This window comes from Cuculus canorus, unplaced genomic scaffold (assembly GCF_017976375.1).
Source record: "Cuculus canorus isolate bCucCan1 unplaced genomic scaffold, bCucCan1.pri scaffold_67_arrow_ctg1a, whole genome shotgun sequence".
NCBI lineage: Eukaryota > Metazoa > Chordata > Aves > Cuculiformes > Cuculidae > Cuculus > Cuculus canorus.
The window spans coordinates 273307-298481 of NW_026527846.1; the positions used below are offsets into that span (position 1 = coordinate 273307).

The 25175-nt window shown below is 37.9% G+C and overlaps 1 protein-coding gene across 1 annotated transcript in view; it reads right to left on the reverse strand.

Moving 5' to 3' along the window:
- Positions 1–452: 452 nt before the first annotated feature.
- The window catches only part of LOC128850754 (solute carrier organic anion transporter family member 4C1-like), a 25867-nt gene continuing 1144 nt past the window's right edge, over positions 453–25175 (reverse strand). Inside the window, exons 2-14 of the mRNA XM_054055741.1 lie at positions 23370–23633; positions 20149–20343; positions 17351–17447; positions 16386–16507; positions 15387–15502; positions 14909–15053; positions 13483–13678; positions 8913–9066; positions 6386–6573; positions 4245–4309; positions 2254–2391; positions 1026–1153; positions 453–771 (exon numbers count right to left, since the gene is read on the reverse strand). Coding sequence (XP_053911716.1) covers positions 1065–1153; positions 2254–2391; positions 4245–4309; positions 6386–6573; positions 8913–9066; positions 13483–13678; positions 14909–15053; positions 15387–15502; positions 16386–16507; positions 17351–17447; positions 20149–20343; positions 23370–23633 — 1769 coding nt within the window. The 3' untranslated portion in view covers positions 453–771; positions 1026–1064. The remainder of the gene's footprint in view (positions 772–1025; positions 1154–2253; positions 2392–4244; positions 4310–6385; positions 6574–8912; positions 9067–13482; positions 13679–14908; positions 15054–15386; positions 15503–16385; positions 16508–17350; positions 17448–20148; positions 20344–23369; positions 23634–25175) is intronic.

Genomic DNA, 25175 nt, shown 5'->3' on the forward strand with positions numbered 1-25175 from the left:
CGTGTTTCCTGTGCAGCTGGAATGAGGTACCAGATAGCAGGGAGACATACATTACAATCTAAATCACACAAGAAAAATGTTTTGTTGTCTGTACACTGCAGAGAATTATGCCCTGGAAGTGCCAAAATGTATGTCTGTACAGTATGAAACCTTATGAAAGGATTTGGTCTCTTTCTGAAACAGAAGCACTGAATGTAGGTCTTCATGAACACTCAGGCCTTACCAAAGTTAGGGCATACATTTATTTTTGGTAACGATTCCTTCTAGGAGATGGTCTGGATGTGCAGTTAGCCCTTAGGTTCTCAATACTTGAATAAATACGATATCTGAATTCAATAGGCAATAGTGTGTATTGTTTTGTGCATCCATCTATTTGAAAAAAAATTATGATCATTGCTTAGTAACTAATGTACTAGCAATATGTTCCACAAGGAGGTAGTCTTCATTTTTCTACAAATGCTAAAAAGTAAGCTACGCCATTCAGGTAACATTTAAAAATATCTAAAACATACTTGCACAGTCCCAAGTGTATCTACAGTCAAACTCACGAAGGCAGTAGCCCAGAATTATATGCACACTAAAATAAGTCCATTTTAAACATCCATACTTCTCTTTAATATATCCAGCGACTTGTTTTCTCCCACTACAGTCTCACTTAGGTATTATTTTATAAGCAGGAGGAAAAGGGGCTCTCAGTCAGCCTAGTTCAGCCCATTTCTTCTATATTGTTCGGGTTTTCCTTTTTGATTGGAGTATTTCACCTTGTTTCACCTAAGGTATATAAAAGACATGTAAAATTAGACTGCAAATTTAAGTGTCACTTTTTTGGATACACACAATGGAACACCAAAAATTAAGTTTAGCAAGTTAAAGAATGCTACACTTTCACAAATATTTTAAGTTGTTCAAGAATTGAATATGATCTTTTGCACTTGGGTAATGGTGTACAAGAACATTGGTACAAGTGCTGTGTAACAGTGCTTATTTTTATTGGCTTCCTTCAAAAGGCCTCCCAGTCTGCTCACCATTCAAGTATGTATAGCAGATACCGTTTCCGAATCCTTTTATGACAGGTCTGCACTTGCTGAAGGAGGCTTATACAAACATCCTGCCGTGAACACAAAGATGATCGTGATGATTTTGCAAGCAGTACCTGAATGCAAAGAATAGGAGAGTCCTTGTTGCAGTGACCTTCGATAGTAGAAAGAGTATTTCAGTCATTTATAAAGTTTCACATGGTGAGTTACAATCTAAGACTGAAATGGATATATCCCGTGAATTTTTTTCAAAGCATTTTACACAAACTGCAAAGGGCAGGTAAAGGCAAACTTCCAACAAACTTCACATCTGTAATTGTTTATCCCCTTCTTGCCTCAAGAGTAAACGTTCCTCAGCTCTTCATTCAGTATCGTTCTTCACTGCATCGATATTCTCCGCCACAAACTAGAACTCCTCACATGAAAACTTGTTTAGTATTCTCTCCTCAGCTACCTTAAAAGTTTGTTCCATTTACTCATCACATCACATCACATAGCAGTGTTTGTGCAACTGGGGATGGACATGAGAGTGTGGACAAAGAGGAGGGGTTCTATTTTATCACAAAGAAACCTGAGAGATACCGAAAACTGAAGTTCTGATTCCTGCTTTTTCAGTTTCGAGATTAGATGTTAGCAATTCAGTTTATGCCCTGTAAGTATCACAGTTACTAGAAGACAGGACAACAGCAGTTAGCACAGATGCAAGCTCAGCCTGCCTTCCCTCCCTGAGTCATACATACCTCAAACACTTGAAAGGAACAGATTGTTAAACAATTCAGGAAAATTCAGCTCTGGTGTTAGAGATTCAAGACCTTAGTATTAATTTAGGGAAACGTTCCGAGGAGTACAAGAGGAAGAAAGCTTCTCAGACCTTAAGCTGCAAACAGACCAAGCCAGATAAGACTGGAGAGCAAAAAAATTCTGTTACTTAAAAAAGTTTCCTAGGTAATTTTAAGAGCCGCTTAATGCCATCTTGCTCTTTCCATGATACTTGGCTTTGTATTACTTATCAAAAAAGTGTTGTTTTTTTTAAAAAAAAACAACAGGTGTTGTTTGTAAAAAAACAAACAGTTTTTTTAAACAGATGTTTAAAAAAAAAACAGCGATGGTAAAAAATAGAAGTTTAAGAAACTATTTTAAAATAATTCCCATCTAGCAGTCAAGATCAGTACATCTGTTACCTTGTATGTGTACTTAATATGAAGAAGTGACTTACTTATGCCCATCAGGAGATAAGCCATTCTTCCATTGTCATAAACCAAACAGGCTCCTTTAGTTTTACATTCATTAAAATCCCACAGAGTGCAACTATTGTCTATAGCAACACCAAACAAAATTGGTCCAGGAATAGTACCTAAAACGCACAACAAAAATGTTAGAATGGTTGAGTTACCCGGAATAGCCTTACCCGGTCTTAATACAGCGAATTGCCAGGCTGGTGGGGAAGATGAAATGGGATGTCCACACAGTGAACACTACATTTTAGCAGAAGTCAGAGGGCTCATATTACATAGCAAGTGTGCCTCTTCCACTACTTTCAATTAACTGGTAGAATGCATCGAGCATCAGTTAATTTTTCATACAGCTCTCACTTTATCAAGCAAGAAGTTTGTCCAAAGACTTCCTCAGTTCTCAACTTCCTCAGTTTCCATTGGAAAAGAAAAATGTGATTAAAACTAAGGGAAAAAAACAGCTAACCAAGGAAGCAGGATTTTAACTGAAAAGACAACCCTTCTCTCTGATGATATACATTAACAAGTTCCAAATTCAGAGAACTTAAGTATTATGATGTTAACATGTTCAACTATACATTTTTTCCATCCATTAGATATTGCCAAGCTTCCAGGAAAAAAATCACGTAAAATGAGTAACATTTACTGTGTAAACACATCCCTGTGTAGAACTTTCAGATCTGTGTGATTTTTGTTACAACAGTGCTTTATAAAGCACAAGTATTTTGCATCCAGGTAAAGGCCATTTTACTATAAATGCACTCGGCAGTACCATCAGTGCACGTCTACCTAAACTAGCCAAGGCCTAAACTGTTCTTGAGCTAACAGGCAGCACCTGTCCTCACTACAGCTCTTCTGTCTAGAACCCCTGTGTGATTCCTCAAGACCACAGCATAAATATCTTTTTGGTAGTAATGATGCCAGTTGCTGTCTTCTTCAGCCACATTCAGCACAGGCTGTACAAAAAGCACTCCTATCCTCGCTCCACAGTGTTGAGAGTTAAGACTCAGCAACAGATACTTTAAGTAAAATGAAACATAGAAGTCCTCAAACAACACTTAATACTACCTTCCAGCTAATTATATGTAAAGATGCTTAGCCTTGTTAGGCTTTATGGGTAGAATTACTCAGATTAACTGGAGTTCCAACGGGTATGGCAAAGCAGACCTCACACCACTAGATATGGGATGTTAAGTGGCAGGGAATGGCTGTAGTACTAAATATCGATATCGAAGTCTATGCAGTAACTAAACCGTGATCCAGTCTTGAATTACACATGCTGCTTATAAAGCGTCTAAGAAAAGAGTTTAAAATATGCCTGGGAAAATTCAAATGAGCAGTTCAGAGAATTCTTACTTATAGCTTTGTTTTATTTAAGGTGACTTACCTGTCCCACTGAGATCCGGGAAATGCTTAGATTTAGAAATTAAGTAGTAGATTTCCCACATAAAAACTCAGTAATTATTCACATACAAGTCTCTACAATTTCAAGAAAGGTTAAAATTAGTCAAAGGAACTGAAAGGGAAGAGACAAGAAGGAAGACTCCACCTACCTAATTTAGAATACGCTAGCACTGCAAATAAGAATACAACAGTATGAGACAGTGTTATTCCTTTTAACTTCTGGAACTTGAAACTGCTTTCTATGACACCACTTTTTCTTATCTCGGGTTTTAGAATAGGCCTCCTTCGGGGGAGGTGACAGAAGGTGCCTTTAGCCAAAAGAATGACAGTTACTAATCTTTCGTTAGTGCTAGTAAGAACAAGAAAAGCTCATGTGAACACGCATGCCCTATTTAAATAAGAATTTAAATTCAGGTGGCACTTGCTTTATAAAAAATGGTTTCTATAAGTCAATAATAGGCCGCTTCAAGCTCCTCTGAAAGCTTCTCGACGTGTTATTTTAGAAAACATTTAGAAAAATGTCAAATAAGTAGATTATTCAAAGGCAAGTGTGTCAACAAGAAATTCATACCCAGCAGTCGCAGAAATACTTCCTGTACTCCAAGAGCAAACGAGCGCTGTTTATCTGGCACACACCTGTAAACGAGATTTGCAGTTTCAGACCTAGGAAACATATTTTAACTGTTCAACTTCTCTGCTTTATCCCTCAGAGAGTATGCTTTGTCTTAATATACTCTTAATCTGTTCATTGCAAAGCATTTTCAGAAATCCAGTGTGCAAAACAAGTAACTGAAAAACTCCAAGAGGTGTTTTGACAAAAGACAGAAGCAATTTTTATAGATCATCAAGGAACGTTAGATTGTACTGGTTTTAAAAAACAGTACAAATAAAAAGCTAGCTTACCAGCAGCACCCTGATAACAATGTTTAACTCTTTCCATAAAACTACCAAGGCTCTAAGGACAGTGCTAGAAAGCAATCCTGAGTTACCATTCCCGAAGAAGCAATACGCGAGTTGAGATTAGGCTTCAGCACAATGTAAGGTGCTGTACTTCCCATAACCCTTACAATATAGTCAACTGACCCTACGATTAATCAGTTCTGGTCTATGCTACATAAACCAATATATTATTTAAAAACTAGCAGAACTGACCTTCTTACCTCCTGCTCACTTCTTTCGGACACTTCTCTAGCAACATTTTATTCTGACAGTGTCTTGAAGATACTACCATAAAGATTAAATACAACCCAACTTACATAATTTACACAATTTAGTTGCAGCAAAGTTTTCTTCAATAACCTGTATTATTGAAGCACTGCAAGTGCTAAAACAGAGTGTTTAAATACTCAGGAGTTATTTCCTCATTCTGGACTATGTTTAAAAATTAGCCATAGAAAAACATCCAAGATAGGCAGCTATGAGTAGTCACTGTTAGGACCCCTCTACTCATAAATGCAAGTGGACAAAGGAGATTGAATCTTGCACAGCACGGGTTGCTTTTTCTGACACCAGAATAATGTCACAGACACGTGAGTTTACATTTCAGGTTGCACAAAACGGGCTCACTGAAAAGCCACCAGAATACACCGTAGTAACTCAGCTCACGTTTAGCTAATTTAAATTAAGTTCTGTTACCTTTAAACTGCTCTACAGTACCCTTTTCCATAAAAACTGTTTCACTATTTCAGTTGAAGTGTACAAGGATTCAAAATTCCAAACGTTATTGCCTAGAATTATCTAAATAAAAATGTCAGCTCAGTTTTGAAGGTAATATAACACCTCACATTATCCTGCCTCCATACTAATATGTCAAGCTGTTAATTCCAGATTTATACCAACCCTGAACAGGTGCTTTCTACAGAGCACTGTTGCAGTGTATCGCTCCCCTCTATAATCCCCTTGCCCAGAAAGCTGGAAAAAGAGCATCTAACACCACCATCACGTATACAGTGCAAGTATGCCTAGCATCGCGACTACTTCCTCTCTAGAACGGTTAGAGGTACAAGTCAGATTTCAACGAAGCGAAACAGCCCTACTTTCAGAATGAGGGCTATGTATTAAAAAAAACCCAAAAAACAAACCCCCAAACCATTTAGCTGGCAGGCATATGAGTTTCAGCAATTTGCAAGGCAGTCAAACCACTGGTAACAGTCACATACTCGCTGTCATGTTAACATTAATGACTACCATACATATAATATTAGTCTAGTAGGAAAGGTGGTCTACAGTTCTTGACAGACTACTATTTTGTAAGTCAGAACTCTGAACTGAGACAGGAATCAAAGGTTGAGAATACAAGTCCGGTTGCTGCTTTGGGGTTTTTTTTCGGTGTAATTTGAAATCCTGGCACTACTGATACACAAGATAGCCGAATATTTTGTTCATCCAAGTGCACGGCACATATATTCCTTCCTGCTTTGACTGAAACAATCAGGAGTGCTTCCTGTACAGAAAGATTTTGCTACAAGAACAAAAGTTGAATTTATTAAAAATAAACCCAAACAAGTAGTGTCTACTGACTAAATGTAATAACAGATAGTGAACAGTGGTATGGCTGTCCTTCAAGTACAGCCAGTTTAATACACAAGAGTACTAAAAGACAAAATCCTTTGCACATGTTTAAGTATGTATTCCAAAGCAAAATGAATTAGAGTACTTCACTGATCTGAGTTTTCACAAGAATGCTACCTGCTTCTCAGCCCAAAAACATACCTGAGAATGGCCACAGTTGTTGGAGTAATAGCCATACATGTAAAAACAACAGCAAAAAAGACGAAGGTCAGGAAAAAAGGTAAAAGTTTGCACTGTGTTGGACATTTCCCAGGGACAGCTTCATAAAAAAAGCCTCCCGAATCACTTTCTCTTTTTGGTTTCCCAATACAGGAACAGTTGTGGTACGTCTACAAATAATTTATAAGACAAAGTTTAGCTCTAAGAACGACACTAAGTGACGTTACTACGGTGGATGTTCACCGGGTCTCCATCACACCAAATACGAGAATAAACTCTGACTTCAGAGTATGTGAAACAGCCCATTTCGTGACGATCATATGACACTAACCCTTTCTTTAAAAACTGATTTAGCAGAACTCGATTGATCCAGCCCGTTTGTCACCACCAGTTACTACGTACAATTGAGAAAGGCCAAACTACAGTGTTCAAAATAAGACTTCTTTATATTGATATATAGACAAAAAACTTCAAGAATATGTAATTTTGAAACGTTTTTAACAGTCACCTCTTTAATCACGGACACCATAGAGCACGCCAATGCTTGGAGGAGGGTAGGAAATGTCTCTTTTCTCTGTCCCTGTATGAGACTGGTTTGATTTGCAAAGCGTAACTTCTGAACAAAGGATAGCCAAAACTTCAGTTCCCTTACAGTAGAAGGTACCTTACATGGGTCTCAAAAGTCATTTGCCTAATATTGAAATAATCTAATGTTAACTATTATCTAGTTTATTAACCCAAACTACTGATTATTTCTGCACAATTCAAAAGCTATACTCTGAAGAACTTAAAATTTCTTTACTACTAAAAACTATTACTTGACTGGGATTAATTCTCCAGATTTTCATCTAAATTCACACCACTATCTCCTCAAGCCTTATTCTTCAAGCGTAGGTAATGCCTATCCAGTTACGACAGCAGCATAATAAAATGGAAACCAACAGTTTACATTCTTCAGAGATGTTGGCAAGTCTCAAATCACCTAGCATGACAGTGCTGCTACGAACAGGCTGATTTTTACTCTAGGCCGAATCTGTCAGGAAGAGAGATGAGCTCTACTCTTAAGAATTAAGCAGGAAAGAACAGAAGCCATGTTGGACTGGTTTTGTAAGTAGGTGAACAAGTAGAATAGTTTTATGCTCTTCATTTAAATCTGCTAAGGTTTGTTTTCAAAGAAGAAAAAATGAGATCTGTCAACGTGTGATGGTTTCACAGCCAGAAGCTGTCAATCTCCTACACTGTCTTCTAGATAATATCTCTTCTCATTCACCATTGTCCTCTTCTGATATATAAAGACCCCAGAGGCACCGCCGGGTTCACTTTGCCTACCTTTAGGCTCTTCCTAAACTCTTTAGCAGGGATGTGGCAAGGGTGTATTTTACTAGTTCAAAAAGTCTCTCACTTCTGGGGAAGCTCAAAAATAACCAGCCACATTCAGTCGGCTTACCATTCCTACACCGGGGCAACCGACATTCAAGCTTTGGAAACTCAAGCAGGTTGTCATGCATACAGTAAGTATTAAATTATGTTTAAAGATCTAGGTAAGAACTACAATTTGAAGTCAAGGTAGTTGCTGATTTCTACTTTTCCAATTGTCAATTCCATTTAAAATATTTTCAGGTTTAATGTATTTTCAGTATTAGAATGCTTAACAGAAGTACCATTTGCAACATGGCACTGCACAAGCGAGAAACATACTGTGACTGATCAATAAATCTCTACAAGGGAAGAAGGCTGAGAGTACATGGGAAAGGACGGTGTGCCCACGCAGTTCCCAAAACAATGCAGACTAAGTCATCACAGCTGTTGCAAAAAACAAAGCTATGCAGAGAAGCAACAGCTATGTCAGTTGAGTGGACAAACCAGTGGTCTCAATGTTCCTCCCCAAGTTCATTAAGAGAGCTTGAAAGTCTCCCTAAGCTAGCCAGACAAGCTAAAAGAGAGTGTAGTTCAGCCCAACACAGAGTCTAAACAAAAAGCCAGCCAACTAGCAGAAGAATTTCAAAAAGAGGAATGGGCTTGAGTTGGCTTTAACCCAGATATGCCTTCTCAACAACTGAGGAGGCCCACCGTCATGATAACGACCATCTTCTAGAAATCAGTAAAGGGAACCACACTGGTATTGTGATTGAGCTGTGTATTGCAGTTACTATATTTCACTAAGCATTAACTTACATTTGTATTGTGTTTTCGCTATTTTTTGTATCGCTCTGGGAAGTCAGAAATCCTGTCTGACATCAACTGTCCTCAAATAAGTAACTTTGATATTAAATGTTATGCTCTCCACAAGCAGAATATCTAAAAGCACCAGGACAGAGAATCTTAGACTGTGACACATAACCAACATACATCCTACTTAGACCTGTGTTTCCAATCCGCATCTTTATGAATCTAATTGATAGTGACTATGGCAATTTCCTCTTGTACTCTGAGAATAATATTTGATATAGAACACATTTTGCAGAAGACCCAAACAAATCACGCCAGCTGCCTTCAGAGCAAGAAGTACCTTTTTCATGCTGTTAAAGAGATGCGATGCACATCCTGCGAAACAGGGAGAAAAGTACTGGACTTCATCTCTGCCACAAATTGGGTAGTACATGGAACGCAAACACCTGCAGTCAGCATTACAGGGTGCTGTTAAGTCATAGAGCACACCTGTTCTGAGAGGGAAAAGTTCTTAAAAGCTCTTAATAGAGTAATTTAATAACAGCAGATATCTAAATCAGCAATGGAGTATTTATAGAATTTCAAAATATTTGATTCAGGTGATTTATGCACTTAATTGTTTAAAAATAAGCCATATTCCTAGTAGTTACAACTCTAATAGGCATTCCCATTTATTCTGTACCTAATAATTTTTGTGCTATTATTACTTCCATAGATTAGTCCCTCAACTTCCATTCACAAAAGCAGATAACTGCAAGTTCTTGCATCATCTCCTCATTTCCACACACTTGAATTTGTTCAATTTACGGTTTTAAGGGGAAAAAAAAAAAAAAGCAATGAGTTTAAAAGCAGAGTTTGGTGTTATTTATTCTACTGATCATATTCTATGTTTTTTCCTGTTTTGGATTCAAGTCCAGGCCTAAACCCCTGCATTTTCACTATTTTTAACACTGCTACGCAGACATCTAGATTGGTCCAGCACCAAGACAACTGCGCATGCTAAATGCAGAGTGCCAAGTCTCACCACACCCAAAAAGAACTTAAAAGATTTGCTCTGGCTAATGAAGAACACAGTTTAATTGAATTCTTGCTAACTAGAAATATTCTTGATTTATGCATTTACTTCCAGAATAGGCCATATTATGGTTGTATTTGAAGTAGTTCCACTATATTATTCACATGAGTAATCGGTTTGGGATGTGGAGAGACCTTCTTAAGATAAAATTGGAGGGAACAAAAACACCCTTTGATTTTCTAATAATAGTGCATGTAACAAGTAAATAAGCTTTACAGGTTAAGAGTCATCAGCCAAAACCAGGATACTGACAACGTCAGCAGCTTAAATATCATACTGTAAACGGAAAGTTCCACATTCATTACCTAAAAGGCAGGATTCTTCCAGAGAATTTAAGGTGGTCACAAATACGAAGAGCAGAAATAGTTCATCTAGTAATTAAGTTGACCACTTACATAGAATTCAAACTGCACGTGGAGTATTAGGGACATCATAACTATTGATGTACTTCATCTGGTTGTTGTACAGTTGAAGCCTACTAAGTTATATGAGTTTATTCTTCATACATACAAGAAGGAAAGTTAGTTTGCAAACTTATTAATCACAGGTCTGCTTACATAGTGCCTTGTAAGCCTGTGAGGTATGTCAAGCCTAGAAGTGTTAAATCAAGACAGTAACAGCATTTGTCCCGTTTATATGGGCAGACAATGTCTCTCTCCCTTGACCTACAAAGAGGGACCGAACCTTTACTTATGCACGGTCGGTGAAATATTACAATACAGAAGAAACAGTTCAGTGTCCTTATGAAATTTCTTGTTCTACAATTACTTTTTGAAAAGAAGCCTAGTAGGTGAGGCCATTAAATATTCTTTAAAAAGGCGGGTTTGGTTTTTTTTTTTCCCTCCACAAAATAAGGAGTCCCAGAAACCTGTAGGAATGCACAGAACTACAGAAAGAGTCACTGTATTTCTGTTCCTTCAAGTTTTCAAGGAAATACTGCACAAAATTATTCAGCAAAACCAACTCTTTGAAGTGTTTAACAGATGAAGTATATTATGTCAGTTTTGCTTATAGCCTAAATTAGTAATAAATGGGGTTAGTACAAGCAACATGCTTTGTTCCTTAACATATGGACTTAAAAGCAATCCTCTACTAATGTGGTTCTGGTAGTAAATATACAAAAAGCTTTCCCCACTTCTCTCCCTCTAGGCTATTTATCAATAGAAAGAGAACACTTGCATGAAGGATTTTTCCAAAATCTTCACAAAAATGAACTTGCGTCAATTGCTAAGTCAGCTCTCAGAGCATTCTCACAATTTATTCTTTCAGAAGCGTTTTTCTTAATAGCGTAAGCCAGAGTCAGACACTTGGCTATTCTTTCACAAGCTTATACACATTTTTAAAGCTACTACTAGGTATTTTAGCTGCTTATTCCTTCACGGAAAGCAGTTTTAGAAGTGCCCCTCTGTCAGTGGTACTAACTATGCTGACGCAGCTCACCGAGAGCTTCACGTACTCTTTTGCATATAACTACTGTATCCAATTGCTACATACAGATTCTTTCGCTCAATATGTAAATACAAACTTCCCACAACCAAAGTCTGCATATTAGTTTCCACTGCTCTGAAGTGTCCACAGTAATCTTACAGCTAGTGTTTTTCCAGACACTGAAGCTGTGCCATATTTTAAGTGTCAAATGTCAACACTGGCCTTTGACTATACTGTCAATCCTTTCAGCAAGGTGTAAAGATGCAACTGGAATGAACAGTAACTTTGGCTTTAAGGATTTCCCTCTCCTCTGCAGAAACCAGTGTATGAAATTGGGTTCGTTCATTTTGTACACCTTCTGGAAAAGGAAATAGAAGCAAATGTTTAAAGTAGCATGGCATTAAACTCCTACTCTGTTAGAGAACTGGAAGCCTGACTTCCTTCCGGAAGCCTGACTGCCTCTGAATTTGTCCTATTCAGCTAAGATTATCTATTTTACTGTTTCCCATTTACCTAATTGAGAGACCTCAACAAAATCTCGTTAGTCATTCACGTCACTCTCTGCATTTTGGGGAAAGTTTTGTCTTATTAGTCAGTTATGCTTAGGTCAGTGATTCCTTTAGAGGACCTGGAAAAGTTGGTAGCCTCCACATTCTGCAATATTTGTGCGCTTTGTTCCTGCCGTGAGCAAGATATGATTTTCCAGTATTCCTCTATTTTTATATGTTCATTTTAAATCAGTCAGAAGGCACGATAAATATTAAGTGAAGAAAGCATGTAAGGCTAAGTGTTGACTAGATATGAATCATCTTTTCTTAGAAAAATTACCAACTTGCACGTACGTTAGAAGTTTAAACAATTTCCCCTCAACCCATCTCCTGTATTTTCATGGTGCGCTCCAAGCTACCGTGTTAGTAAATTGCAAAGATCCTCTTCCTCCTCCTATTTAAGTTCAAATGCCTTTCTATGCATTGGAACATTACTTACGGATTCTGCTTTTGTAGAAGATAGGGCTACATAACCCTTTTCTAAAATGGAGACTTTGGGGAAAACAACAGAACGGATAAATTATTCACCTGCCTGCACAGCACACTGCTCAGACTTATGAGTTTTTTCAAATGACAGCTCGCAGTCTCTAGCTACCAGCCTGCTAGAGCTATTTTGCACAACAGCATCTGGCTCTTTGGCAGACCCTCAAACAGCTTTAGTTGCCTCCAACTCTATCAATTCATGACAGATTAATGGACCACTTAACAGCACAGTTTTGGCATAGTTAGATGCCTCTCCCCCGCTTTTACACACTGTGCATGCTCCACAGACGTGTACTATTTAGAACGATGAGAATCGAAACATTATCATCATCTTACAGTTAGTTATTCCTTAACAATCCTTAACACAATGCCTATGCTAGTGATCTGACCACATAGATTCAATGCTGATGTTTTAAAGATGGACCTAGAAATACATTCTCTAAAGAATGTTTATCCTTGTAGGTATTTATTTTTAATCTTGCTTCATTTCTACTGTCACTTTTCAACTTTTTTCCCCACTGCTGTACTGGTTTCCAGAGTAAACTTTGTTCACAGCGACAGGAAGAACACTCATCATAGAATATTTGATGACAACTACTACAAATACCTAAAAATTAATTATAGACTGCATCCTCATTAGGAATGAGAATTGTGTTCGTTAAGGGAAAGGAAAGCGTGTATTTTTTAGAGAAGTCTTCCCTACGCTTGTTTGCCAAAAAATATTTTGAACTACATTTCAATTAACTGTGCTACCCCACCCACGATATTTTTCAGCTTGTGTCACTGAGCTATGCTCTTTTTGCATCACATTTCTACCTCCAGCAACCATTTTACCAGGAAAAAAGAAAACCTGCTTTGTAAGCTAGGGCTGGATGTGCTAGAACCTACAATAATGCAGAACTACGATAATGTCTTTGCTTTCTAAGAAAAGAAATACAATCAGTTTAAGTTGCAGTGCACCTCTGTGCTCTCTCATGAAATTGTTGTACATGCCAGACTCTTGCCAGGAATAAAGAGCTGGTTAATAAAAGAAGATACAAAAAACATGCTATTCCTACAGAAAAAGGAAATCAGCTGTAGTCAAAACCAGGACAACCACACCTAGAATGGTTAAAAAAGGTGTAACCTTTTGTCACAATTTTTCTGTTGAGCAGGTCCAGTCTGCTTGGAACATTTTGCAGACAATACATCATTACATTTTCTTTATCGTTCACTACATAAAGATTCCAAGAACTAGGTTTTAGAGTTCTGTAAATCATTGCTGTTTCATACATCACAGCAAAACAGGACATTTTTAAAGACTTTATATTCTATTATGTAGCTTATTTATTTTAAACATCAACAAAAATCCCAAGAGTGCATTAAAATCTATTTACCCATTATATGTTTCAGAGACACCTGCGAAGGGTTCATTCCCACATTTAGCAAATAAAACCACTGAGCTGAATAGTAGGGCCACTGAACAAGTGCCCGTCGTGAACTTGATAATGCTTTTGCAATCCATTTTGCACTTGGAAATCAAGATGCCACTTACGATTTGGCCTAGCGCTGCTGCTGGAACTAACACAAGCCCTAGAAAAGAACAAGACACCCGCAATTAGACAAAAGTTGAAGACAATTAATGAAGCAACTCAGAGCACATTTTCACGTTAAGGAAAAATTCACCTGCACCTTATGCAGTCCATATGATGTCATTTTCAAACCATCCCAGCAGAAGCTGTCAGCACGAGTAATTTACTCTTCCCTTACACTACCTTTAGCCTTTCCAGAAGTTCAACTGGACAGCATAATTGATTGTTGTCCAAAATCAAAGTTCAACACAACAAAACTAGATTAAATAAGAACACTGTATATGGGGCAGGAATAGCTGAACATCATTATGCCGCTTCATGAACACAGCAAATACGCTTTCATCGGTTCAGTATTTCTTTTCACACATCCATGTTCTTTGTTAAACACTTAAAAAGAGAACAAAGCCACTATTATACAAGAGACAGCACAAGATACAATAAGGTATCTATAGACAGATTAAAAGAAGTCTAGATCATGGGGTCAGTTGTGCTGTCACACATGTCCATGTAGTCCATATTAATTTATCCTCTTGGCACTATTAGGACTCCAGACACATAACTGAGTATTCTTTTCTTATATGCCTAATCTACAGTGCAGCACAGAACACAGTTTAACTTGCACTGACCTGAGAAAGCTAATTTCAAAGACAGTTTGGGTATAACGGCAGAACTGCACAGGCTGCAGGTGCTTACAGTCAAAGATAAAATAACCAATGCGGTCACTGGCAATTCTTTGTTTCATCGTAAGCTCACTGCAAAATTATGGTGGGACTGAAGAAGGAAGAAGCCAAATCAACCTCTTCCATGCAATAAGATCTGTTTTTTCTCCAGCTGCCATTCAGCTTGCATCTTTTATTAGGGACCAAGGCTTAACGCCCTTTCGGCTGATTTTAAGTGAGGAAAATAAAATGGTTTCCACCAAGAAAAAGAAAGGAATAAATTACAATTTCAGTACCACACAATTCTCATTCTACTTTGAATACGAGTACCAAATCTTCTAAGCTTACGGACAACAAGTAGCTTTGTACCCCTGATGAATTAAGTACCAGGATTTTCACGAGGCAGGCAATAATATAAAAATACTGTATCTGCTGTGAAAACTGCATTTCACATAAATACATTCACAAATACCTCAGAGGAACTCAAGATGTCTATATAAGCTTCCACCTATAATGTTAATGATGTGCTCAGCTCTATATATTTCATGTTTAAAAATGAAAAGCCACATTACCTCCAAGAGTTGCTGAAAAACTTGACGTCTTGCCAAACTCATTTTCTATAAACTTTGGTAGAAAAGTGACAAAGCCAGTGGCAACTAAAGCTTCTGAAGAACTGGCTATTATTAGACTCATAAGCACTGGATTCTTCAACAGTATCTAACGGGGTGGGGGGTGCGGAACAAGCATAACACTCAGGACATTATTTCATTGTAGTAACATGTAAACTAAATGTCATTATATTTTAAATTAGATATGCTCATGAGGACCTTCAGTAATACACTTTTCTTGCTTTAACAACCTTATGCATCAACAAAATGACTATGCATTACATTATCAGTAGCACTGGAGATTTCCCTATGCCAACACAATAAAGCAGCAATTACCTTTATATATATATATATATATATATATATGTATTACCTGAAAAAAAAACCCAAACACTTACTTTCTTAGAATATATCAGTTTTAGTAACCTCCCAATTTTCTTACCAGAAGTGCCACGGGAAAGTCTTTAAAACTTTTTCCAATATTCTGGTTCTCAACAAGTGCCGCACTTCCATCATTATGGGTCTCAGAGATCTTTTCAGCCTGAATTTTTGTAGTTCCTACAAGTGAGCATATTTATTGACAAGGAAAACATTGAATATCTGTGCTCTTGGACTTTAAGTCAGCAAAGGCATAAAAATAATAGCTCCCCTCCCTTGGGAAAACTAGTTTAGATGTTGTAAGCCTTCAACATTCTGTTGGTTTTGATCTTTCTATGGATCTGTAATGTACTCCTGCAGTAAGACCACTTTGGTGGAAAGCATCATCCTTCCACTTGGAGGCCTTGGTTGTAAGAAGATATTATCGGGGCTTATAAATTTCAGCCAATCCTGAAGCCCATTCAGTTTTCTTTTTTTTTTTTTTTTTTTTTTTAAATAGTTCTCACATTCTCCTCAGTTCCCTAATTCATTTTTGCTTTCCCTCCATCATTTCTCCTTCCAGATAGGTATAGTAATTTCCTTTAAACGCTCTTCCAAATTACAAGATAAAACCTGCCTGGACAGAAATGACATTATTCTTTTTATAAGGTTATTCTGAGATAGTTTGATTCATGTTTACTATTACACCCAAAATAATAAGGCAATAAGTCAAAGACAACAATGCGTAAGTTAAGCCAATGGAATTTCCTTACGATTCTCAGCGGGTAACACGGCAGCTTCAAATAGTCCTGGGTGCTATGCTGCAGCCATCTTCCAAACTTCGATCATCAGTTTCTATGATCTACCTGTTTCCAGTCTTACCTTACAGCCTTACACACACAGGATCCTCCCTTTAGCCTACTTGCATTGTTATAAAGGCTGCATATTGGAAATGTATTTATCACTAGGTTTTAGCCAAAGACAGATAATCAATGAAGAATCAATCACTCAATCCAGCAACTTATAACCCACAAGTACAAACAAATCTTTCTTCCAATGTACCCCATTATTATTAAACATATACCTGGTAGGTGTTTGGGAAAGCACGAAACAGGTGTTATAAGAAGCCAAATGGCAAAAGAACATGCAAGAAACGGTATCCACCGTGCTCCAGGCCAACGTGGGTCATCTTGATCCAACTTTGTACTAGAAAAATAATTTGGAAAAAGTAGGTTTAACATTCATGAATTCAAGTCAAAATTTCAGATGTCTGTGAGGTGGATTTTTTATCTTCCAGTACTGATCCAACAGAAGGACTTTGAATATTGTCGTTTTTGTGTTTTCTACGTATATGTGAATTTGTTTGCTTTTTAAAGCTCTATTATAATATTGCATTCCATCAAATATAGCTTTCAACTTATTAGCCAAATTCACTCTGACTTAAAGGCCATTATTCATAAGCAGTGAGTTAAGTGAAAGCCAATACAGAAGTTCAGGTGAATGCAGTGGCATTCTCAAGTCTCTAAAGCACAGGAAATAAAAGTGTAAAGGAAGTTGTTGGTTTGCACCGTAGTACAATTTATAACGTTATTTTTTGGATAGTGCACTCAACTAGTAGATTTTCCAGCAAGCTCTTCCCTAGGAGGTAAGTAGCAGTATCCTGCCCCTCACGTCCCACCTCAGGGAAACTTTTTGCACAAGAAATCAATAGTTGTACTCTAACAATAAACAAGCAACTAATCAAAACACAAAGTATTTCTTTGTTAATCAGCTTTAAGACAGCTAATTTCTCAAGAAGCCAAAACTAAGTATTTGCGCTACAGAGCACGTTTCATACACAGGAACTATTCACTGTGCAAAGTAATTTGCTAGAAGCCCTTGTGAATGTAACTTGTTACCAAGTTAAAGAACCTCTTGAAAATGCAGCATTTCCCAACAAAAATAGTCCTTGCAATTTCTCCTCCTCACATAGAGGGATGCTGACTGAATATTTTAATAAGAATTATTAGAAAAATAAAATAGAAAGCAAACTAGTAAGTTATGTCTTGCCTTTCTGGGATCTGGATATCAATATAAATATTAAGTAGCTGCCCTCCTAAGACAAAGCCAATAGCAGGACCCAGCAGTGACACGGCTTTGCCAATTCCTAGAAGAGAAAATACATCAGCTCACCACACATTTTTAAAGCTTTCTTTTAAAAAAAAATCCCAAACCTGTAAATCAACTTCAAACCAAATGGTTTCTGTAATTCAACCCATTCTTTCACGGTCATTACTTCAACACAGAATACAAAACCTGTGCTTGTCCTTCAGCAAGAAAATGTGCAGCTCTTGCTAAAAGCTGCAACTCAGAGGTTCAGCGAAAGACACTTGACATCCCGAAGCATTTTAGATTGCCTTTCGCATATCTTGTGCCTAAAGTCACAAGCTAGCTTGTGAAAAAGTTTCTGAAGTGAGTTTGTTACAAGCACCATTTGCTAACAGTGCATGCCCACAATCTTTGAGAACGTACATATTTATATTTTCATTTTGAGTCTTAAATTGATTTTTAGACCTGCCAAGATCAGAAGCCAGGGCTCCATTAGAACTTTTGACTAGAGCAATATCTGCCACTTGATTTCCATGCACTTCTATTCATTAATACAAGCCTTAAAAATACAAAGCCAGGGCTCTTCACATCTCCTAAGGGTTTAAAAAAGTTGAAAGAAAAAGAAAACAATAAATTTGCAGTTGTAACCAAATCCTACTAAAGAAATTCTTAGATGTATACTTTTTTTTTTTTTTTTTTTTGCCTTAGGACAAGATTTTCTCAATGTCACAACAGTCTCCTTGGCCTATCAGCCAGATTTCTGCGGCACTTCAGCACTGCTGGCAGAAGCGCTGTCTCTGCAGAGAAAGCCTGGCAACTAAAAGTAACTAAATCTGTCTAAATCATTGGTAAGACGTGCATCATTACCGCCGATATTCTGTGCTTTTCCCCAAGCTGAAGAATCTGGATTTCTCATTTCTTTCCAAGCTGCCTGGATCCTGAGTATTTAGTATTATTCCACTCTTTAAACAGCACATAGGAATGATGGGGAAGAGGCAGGGTTGGAAAGTTTGCCAGAGGGGAGGGAAACAGAAGGGGACACTCAAATAGCAGTAAGTCAAAATAAACAGAACTGACGTATCCCAGGTTTTCCAGTATTCTGGAAATAGTGACATGCTCATAGATATTTCGGAGTAAAGTCTCCCTACAATCTCCCTACAGAAATTCAAACCTAGCTTAGAAAGTACCCATTTCCTCCTACAGATCGTTCAGTTTACATCGCCGTTTGGAATTGCCTAACTTTTAATTGGTTTTAGACGCAGATGCCTCAGTTCAGAAAGAGAACAGTCCTCGTGAAAAGAGTTTCCGAAAAGAAAGAAACTACCACCTTATGAGTTGCAAGCTTATTGCCCAAGATGCTACCAGCTATTTAAAGACACTATCAGAAACTTTTAGACGGGATTTTTTGCCACCTTGCACAAGCCTTCTCACATTAGGCAAAGCAATGCAATATGTTTTAAATCTTCAATACATTGCACAAAATCAAGAAAAAGAAGGCTTGACGCAGCAAGCTGTGCACTCACTTGCCTTCTAGTTTTGTTTAATTGGGCAGAATACACAGTTCTTCCAAATTCACAGTTTTCTGAAGATCACAAAAGCAATTTATTAAACTGATTTATTGTGGTGGCGTGTTATGTTTTGAAGTATGAACAACTGACACCATTCTCCTGAGTTTCAGGCCACTTCTTGATCATGCAGACATGCTCTAGTTCTGCTCTACTTCCTTCACTGGGCTCAGAAAAAAAAATGTGTAATAATCTCCTCTTCCGGTATAAAGAAAAAGAAAAAAATAAGAGCTGTCTTTGTTAGTTAAGAGATGCAACTACTGTATTTTTGGCATCAAAATCAAATGGCTTGCCTTGAAAAACTAAGCAAACTTGAAAAACTACTATGCAAATAGATGATGATTTCAATTTTGCCCCCTAAAAAATTAATTCAGTCTGTGAAACAGGCCAGCAATCTCAGATACTTTGAATTCCCCCCCATGTTACCAGTACAGCTTACATACTTTTATCAGCTTACACCTAAAATGGGGGAAACGACAAGTATCTTCATACCCATGGAAAACACACGTAGACTGCAACGAACTTGGCAGTCAAAATGCACATAATCCAGAGACTGCTGACTGCAAACATTACAACCCACAGCTAAGAATTAGTATTCCTTAGCTTTCAAACAGACGCAGAGTAAGATGAACAAATTCTCCACGTTTCTAGGCAATCTCTTCACTTTCCATTAAGGAAAGATACTTTCAGTATTCTCTCCTGAGGTGTCCAATCTGTATGTGGCTAGAAAACTGCATCGATCGCATGATACACAGGAGTGTCCCTGAACTGAGAGGACAGTCTACTGTTAGAGGTAAATAAACAAAGCTAAAGGATACAGTAAGGTTTGGTTACTGACCAGATACACCCAAGTTTGCAACACTGACATTGAAAAACAGATTTTTGCTATAACTTATTCTGTTGCTAACAGGCAAGCTAAACAAACCATTTAATCACTTTCAGTCACTGACATGAAAAAAAACAGCAGAAGAAGTGCACAAAGTACCACTGTCTGCAAAACAGCTATCGAAAAGGCTTGGTGCTCACAGCAGATTAACGCATAAATTGCACAGAAACTGATGCAGAAACACTTTAGGCACATAAGTAAACAACGGCAAGACTAGTTTAATTAGAGGAATTCATAAAAGCATTTGTAAGGCATTGCAGCCTATGATCTATCCCAGCAACGTGTTTATAAACAGTTTTAAAAGTTACCTATATAAAGGGAAGACTTGTGTTTTGGGACACTATCATCAATAAAAGCTGTCCCCAAGGTATATAGCGGAGTTCCTCCAGCTCCCAGCAGCAGCTGTCCCAGCATAAAGACAAGTAGATATTTATGAAGTGAAGACTCTGTGCTGGCACTGCAAGTAAAGTTAGTAGCGCTTGCTCCGGGAATTTGACACGTGTCTGAAAGATAGAGACAGCAAGACTTAAATTCTGTTACACAGATCACCGTAGTCCAACTGAAGAAAAACCTGAAAGCTATGACAGTGCCGTAACTTTCTATAATATCATATCCCCCAAACCAAATACTACCTTGTTTTTTTGCTTCCTTACCAGGATTAAAAGGTGGATGCAATACACTTATTAAAACATTGTGGCTTGTTGAAAGCATTATTGACAAGATATATGTAAAAAACTGTCAAGTGGTCATTGAGCAGGTGAACACTCTTAAGTAACAGACACTTCACTGTGTTCTTGGACCCGGTAATGATCCTCAGGAGCACTAAATACAACTTAAGTTGTAGAGCTAGCTGAACAACCCGAGTAAAGTTGCAGTATTGGAGAGGAAAGCGCAGTTTTCAGAGTCACAAACAAAGATGCGATACCCTTCTCATACACTGCTTAGAGAGGTGTTTATCTAAAAAAAACCCCAAAACTCAAAAAACCCCACACTATCTCTTATAAAGCAGACGCTGCTATTTCTCCAGAATAAGATGTTAACATAAAGCCTCTGTACTTGTCCACACACACCAAGAGAGAGGCAGAGGCAAAAGAGCCTAAGGCTGTGCCTGCTCCTGTAACGTTCAGCACTACAAGGAGGGGAGAGAAAAGAGGAAGTGAACACAAGGAGTATGTTTTCTCTTATCCTTCCTCTTGCTATCATTGCACTTTTAATAGCAGACAGTCCCAACTGACAAAACTAGGAGCATAGTTCTTTCCAGATTTTTCTACAGAAGAGCATACAACCCTAAGGAAGGGGGTAAATCTATCAGATTTGGTGCAAACAAGCCATACTGAGCAAATATATAAAAAACCTCTTCAGATCAGATGGACACACTGATTAATTCTCAATACTTTGCTACAAAATTACTACATCTTTTTTCCTCAGGTCCTTTTATCTTTGAGAGCACTCATTACTTAAGCAAACAACAGGCAAGGTTGTCCACACTTTGGGATCACAGGACATAACACAGGAAAGTATTTGCCACACAAAAAAAAAATATTTAGAGAGATTGTCTACGCTGATGTTATAAAGGCATCCATGGGTTTTATAATGCCTTCTTCCAGAAGGAACAGCATCACAATGGTGGTGGAGTCACGTATTACACAACAGGCGATTCCACGCTGTTGCACAGAAATTGGCCAAAACGGAGTGGGAGGAAAAGAGAAGTCATTAAAATTTTCCTGCCTTTCCAGTTAGGAACAACCCTCGCTTTAATACAATACTGAAAGCATGTCGACGGCGAGGGAAGCAAGCGGACAACTCAGTGTGAGTGATAAAGCAAGCTTCGACTTTATTCAAAATCAGCCCGGATTATATACCCTAACATTCAAAAGATGCTTTGTGCTTTATAATTTGTTACACCTTATACATGATTAGTTACTTAAAACTATTTGTTCTCTATTGATTCACTGTCCTTTGTTAATTCATTAATACTATGTTGCTACTTCGAGTTCCCTTTATCTACTTGCAGTTATATTACAGTTGCAGCTGGGCTTGGTGCTCCATCCTGTTCCCTTGGGAAAGATTCGCTTGTCCTTCAGAAGTTTCTTCTTAGAGATTCCTCTTTGCATGCCTTCTTGTTCTTTTAGTCCATATCCACACTCAGAGTTTAACAAGGTTTCCATTTATACAATAGGTGTCTCACAAAGCTTTTCTATTGAATCATGTCCTTTTTCACTTAACCGTTTCCCAATCCATTTTTCAACATTCTCATGTCCTTTTTCACTTAACCATTTCCCAACAAAAGCACATGAGGAACTTTTTATTATGAATCACTACTCCCAAAGTTTGACGTTTTTGAAATACACTTCCATTTCTTGTCAATCTGCTTTCGTTAGCAATAGTCCCCTTTTCTGCACGAACTTAAGTCTGATATCAGGTTAACTTTGCACTATCAGAATGCACAGCACCTAACTGACTTTAAAAGGACACCATGTCCTACAATACCTTGTCAATGTAAACAATCACGTAGGGCACACGTACAAGTTCTAACACCCACTGGGCAAGTCTAAAAGAGCATTTAACTAATTATCTTACTGAAGTACAACAAATAACAATATCATGTTCATAAATACATTTCAGAACACAAGTAATAGAGTGAGAAAACGCCATGAGCTATGCTAAATGACAAAAGTAGAGCCCAATTTGAGATCTACAGATAGCTTCGTGAAATAAGCAGATTACGCATTGTAATGGCAATCAAACTGTGACAGACTGCGGTTCCTCATGAATTCCCATCCTCAATGTATTGGTTCATGTCACTCTTACCACTGTGTAAATAATTGATTACAACCTCCCTCCTTCAGTTTTCTAGCTTTTCAATTTATATGCCGTAGGAAATTTATCCTGACATTGAGATGAGAGAAGCTTCTAACACCAGTTTGTTTTCAGAACCACATAATCTGGTCTGACTACAAAATTACAAGCACCATGAATACATACTCTAACACAATCACAACCCTTTCATTTTGCATCACCTACCTTTTTCTTTTTCAAGAAGTCAGTAAATGCACACACGCACTTGCTGAGTGGAGTCATAGGCCAGATTTCAGCTGTCCAAGAAATGTTTCAAAAGCAAAAGCAATTTACCACAAAACTATGAGATTAGTTTAAAACCAGCCTGTTTACTGCTGTGGTAAGAACGGTGGAGAGAGAAGGCACTGGCTTTTACATGATGAAGAAAGGAAAACTGAAGTAAGCCAAGCTCTGGAAGAAATTTAAGATGGGTTTGTTTTCCTTTCTAAAAGTCAGTGGATTAGACTTGCATTTTAAAGAGCAGAATTGCATTGACACACTGATCTCGTCTGAAAAAGAGAGGTCACTGTGCAGAGAGACAGCTCTTGAACCTATAGGTTTCACAGAATAATTTTATTTTCCACATTAGAGTTAATATCCTACTTCTAGGACTTTGGCAGAGATTAACTATGCTTTACCAAATTAATAATGATCCATTTTAATCATTTTCAAAACATAAGGACAAGCTTACCGTCAAGTTTAGCTCCAAAGTGGTATTTTCCGCTAATGAAGTGTGGTAATGAAAATATAAGGGAGCCCAATCCTAGCAAGAATGCTGAGAAAGCAAGCCATCGTGGTTTGTGTCCTCTTTCTCCAAAGAAAGACACAAATAGCGACAATATACAAACAGCAATGTCATAGCCAGCAGACATTAAGCCAGTGAGGGAACTGTTCGACTCATAACGCCTCTCAATTGTTGAAACACTGACGTTAACCAGGCCATTTACCACAATACCTACAAAAAAAAGATAAAGTAGACAATTAGACAAAAGTACTTTAATTTGATAAAGTTGCAAGGGTAAATTTACCATTGTTTGATGGAAGAGTTAAACCAGATATATTTACAAAGCTACATTCTTAAGGTATTTCTTAGCTTTAAAATCCAGGTATATACTGGATCGATACTTAAGTCAGCCACTGCGCACAGGACCTATTCATTTTCATCCTCTCCTGTGGGCATTAAAGATACAATACTCAATCGTTAAGCCAGTGAAACAGCATGCCTCAAACTATGGTCAAGGTTCCAGATGCAGTTTGAAGCACAGACAGAGGGCATCACAGTGTCATAAGATACTGTATAAATTAAAAGGAATTTAGCTGAAGTTTTGACTTGCATTAGAATGAAAGCTATGACTAAAGCGAGTTCAGGACACCACTTTCAAATCATGGTTGTCAAATAAACTTAATTCCCTCCCTGACACCTTGAAGGAAAGACGTCTTTCCTTATAATATAAATAAAAGTGTAAAGCTATTTAAAAAATACTTTGCAACTGTTTCAGAGCAACTGAGGTGATTTACTTTAACTGACAAAAAAGTTCTCTCTCTGAATCTTGAAGTTCCCTGAAGCAGAAGTATCAGAAAACTTGAAGAAAAGGTGTCACATGAGCTGCCCTACTTAGGCACAGGTGAACTCCACAACAACTGGATCAAAAAGCCGAAGCAAGTAAGCTGCAGTTGCCAGTGCATGCTTACACACACTGTCCATCCTCGCAAAGCATAATTTGTAGACACTAACTGGAATCAATGTCCATCCTGCCTCACGTTCTGTTCACATCGGCATGTGAGACACTCAAGAGTTTACTTTTAACAGTCCCAAAACTGGATTCTTTCACAAGTGAGATGAACAGCTGTCCCTGATAACAGTATCAGACAACTTCGTGGTAGCCTAATAAAACCATGTTCATAATAAAGTATTTACCCTCGGAAAAAAGTTGGCAAGTCTTGGAATCACAGTTGCAAATATGAGTTCTGTGACCTCACAGATGCCCAATGAGCATCGCTCATGACACAGGCCCAACAGTTATCCTTCCTCTTCCTAAAGTTCAAACACGATTCTCTACTGTTATTCCAAGAACAGAAAAGAAGGACAGATGACTGGGGACAGGAATGGATTTAAGTTAGTTTTCAACAAGCATTGCACTATCCCGAAAAGTGCAACTACAGAGGCTGAACTTCAACAGATCTGCCTAGTATGCTCAACATTTTTTTAAACAAACCCTCCACATTTAGGATCAGCTGTTTCCTTACCAGCACAGTCTCCATCATAACTAAACACATCAGCATCCTACAGCGACTGTGCTTGTGGCACAGTCTTAATTTTTGACTAACCTACAGCGGTCCCTTTACTGACCATTTCCGACGTCATTCTGGCCACCATGCTTAAATTCACATGGAATTAACGTAAGTATTTGGGTGTTACTCCACCGACGCTATTTACATCTTGGGCAGCTTTCTTCTTTTCTTCTTAAGGAGCACTGACTAAAGAACAGGACTACAG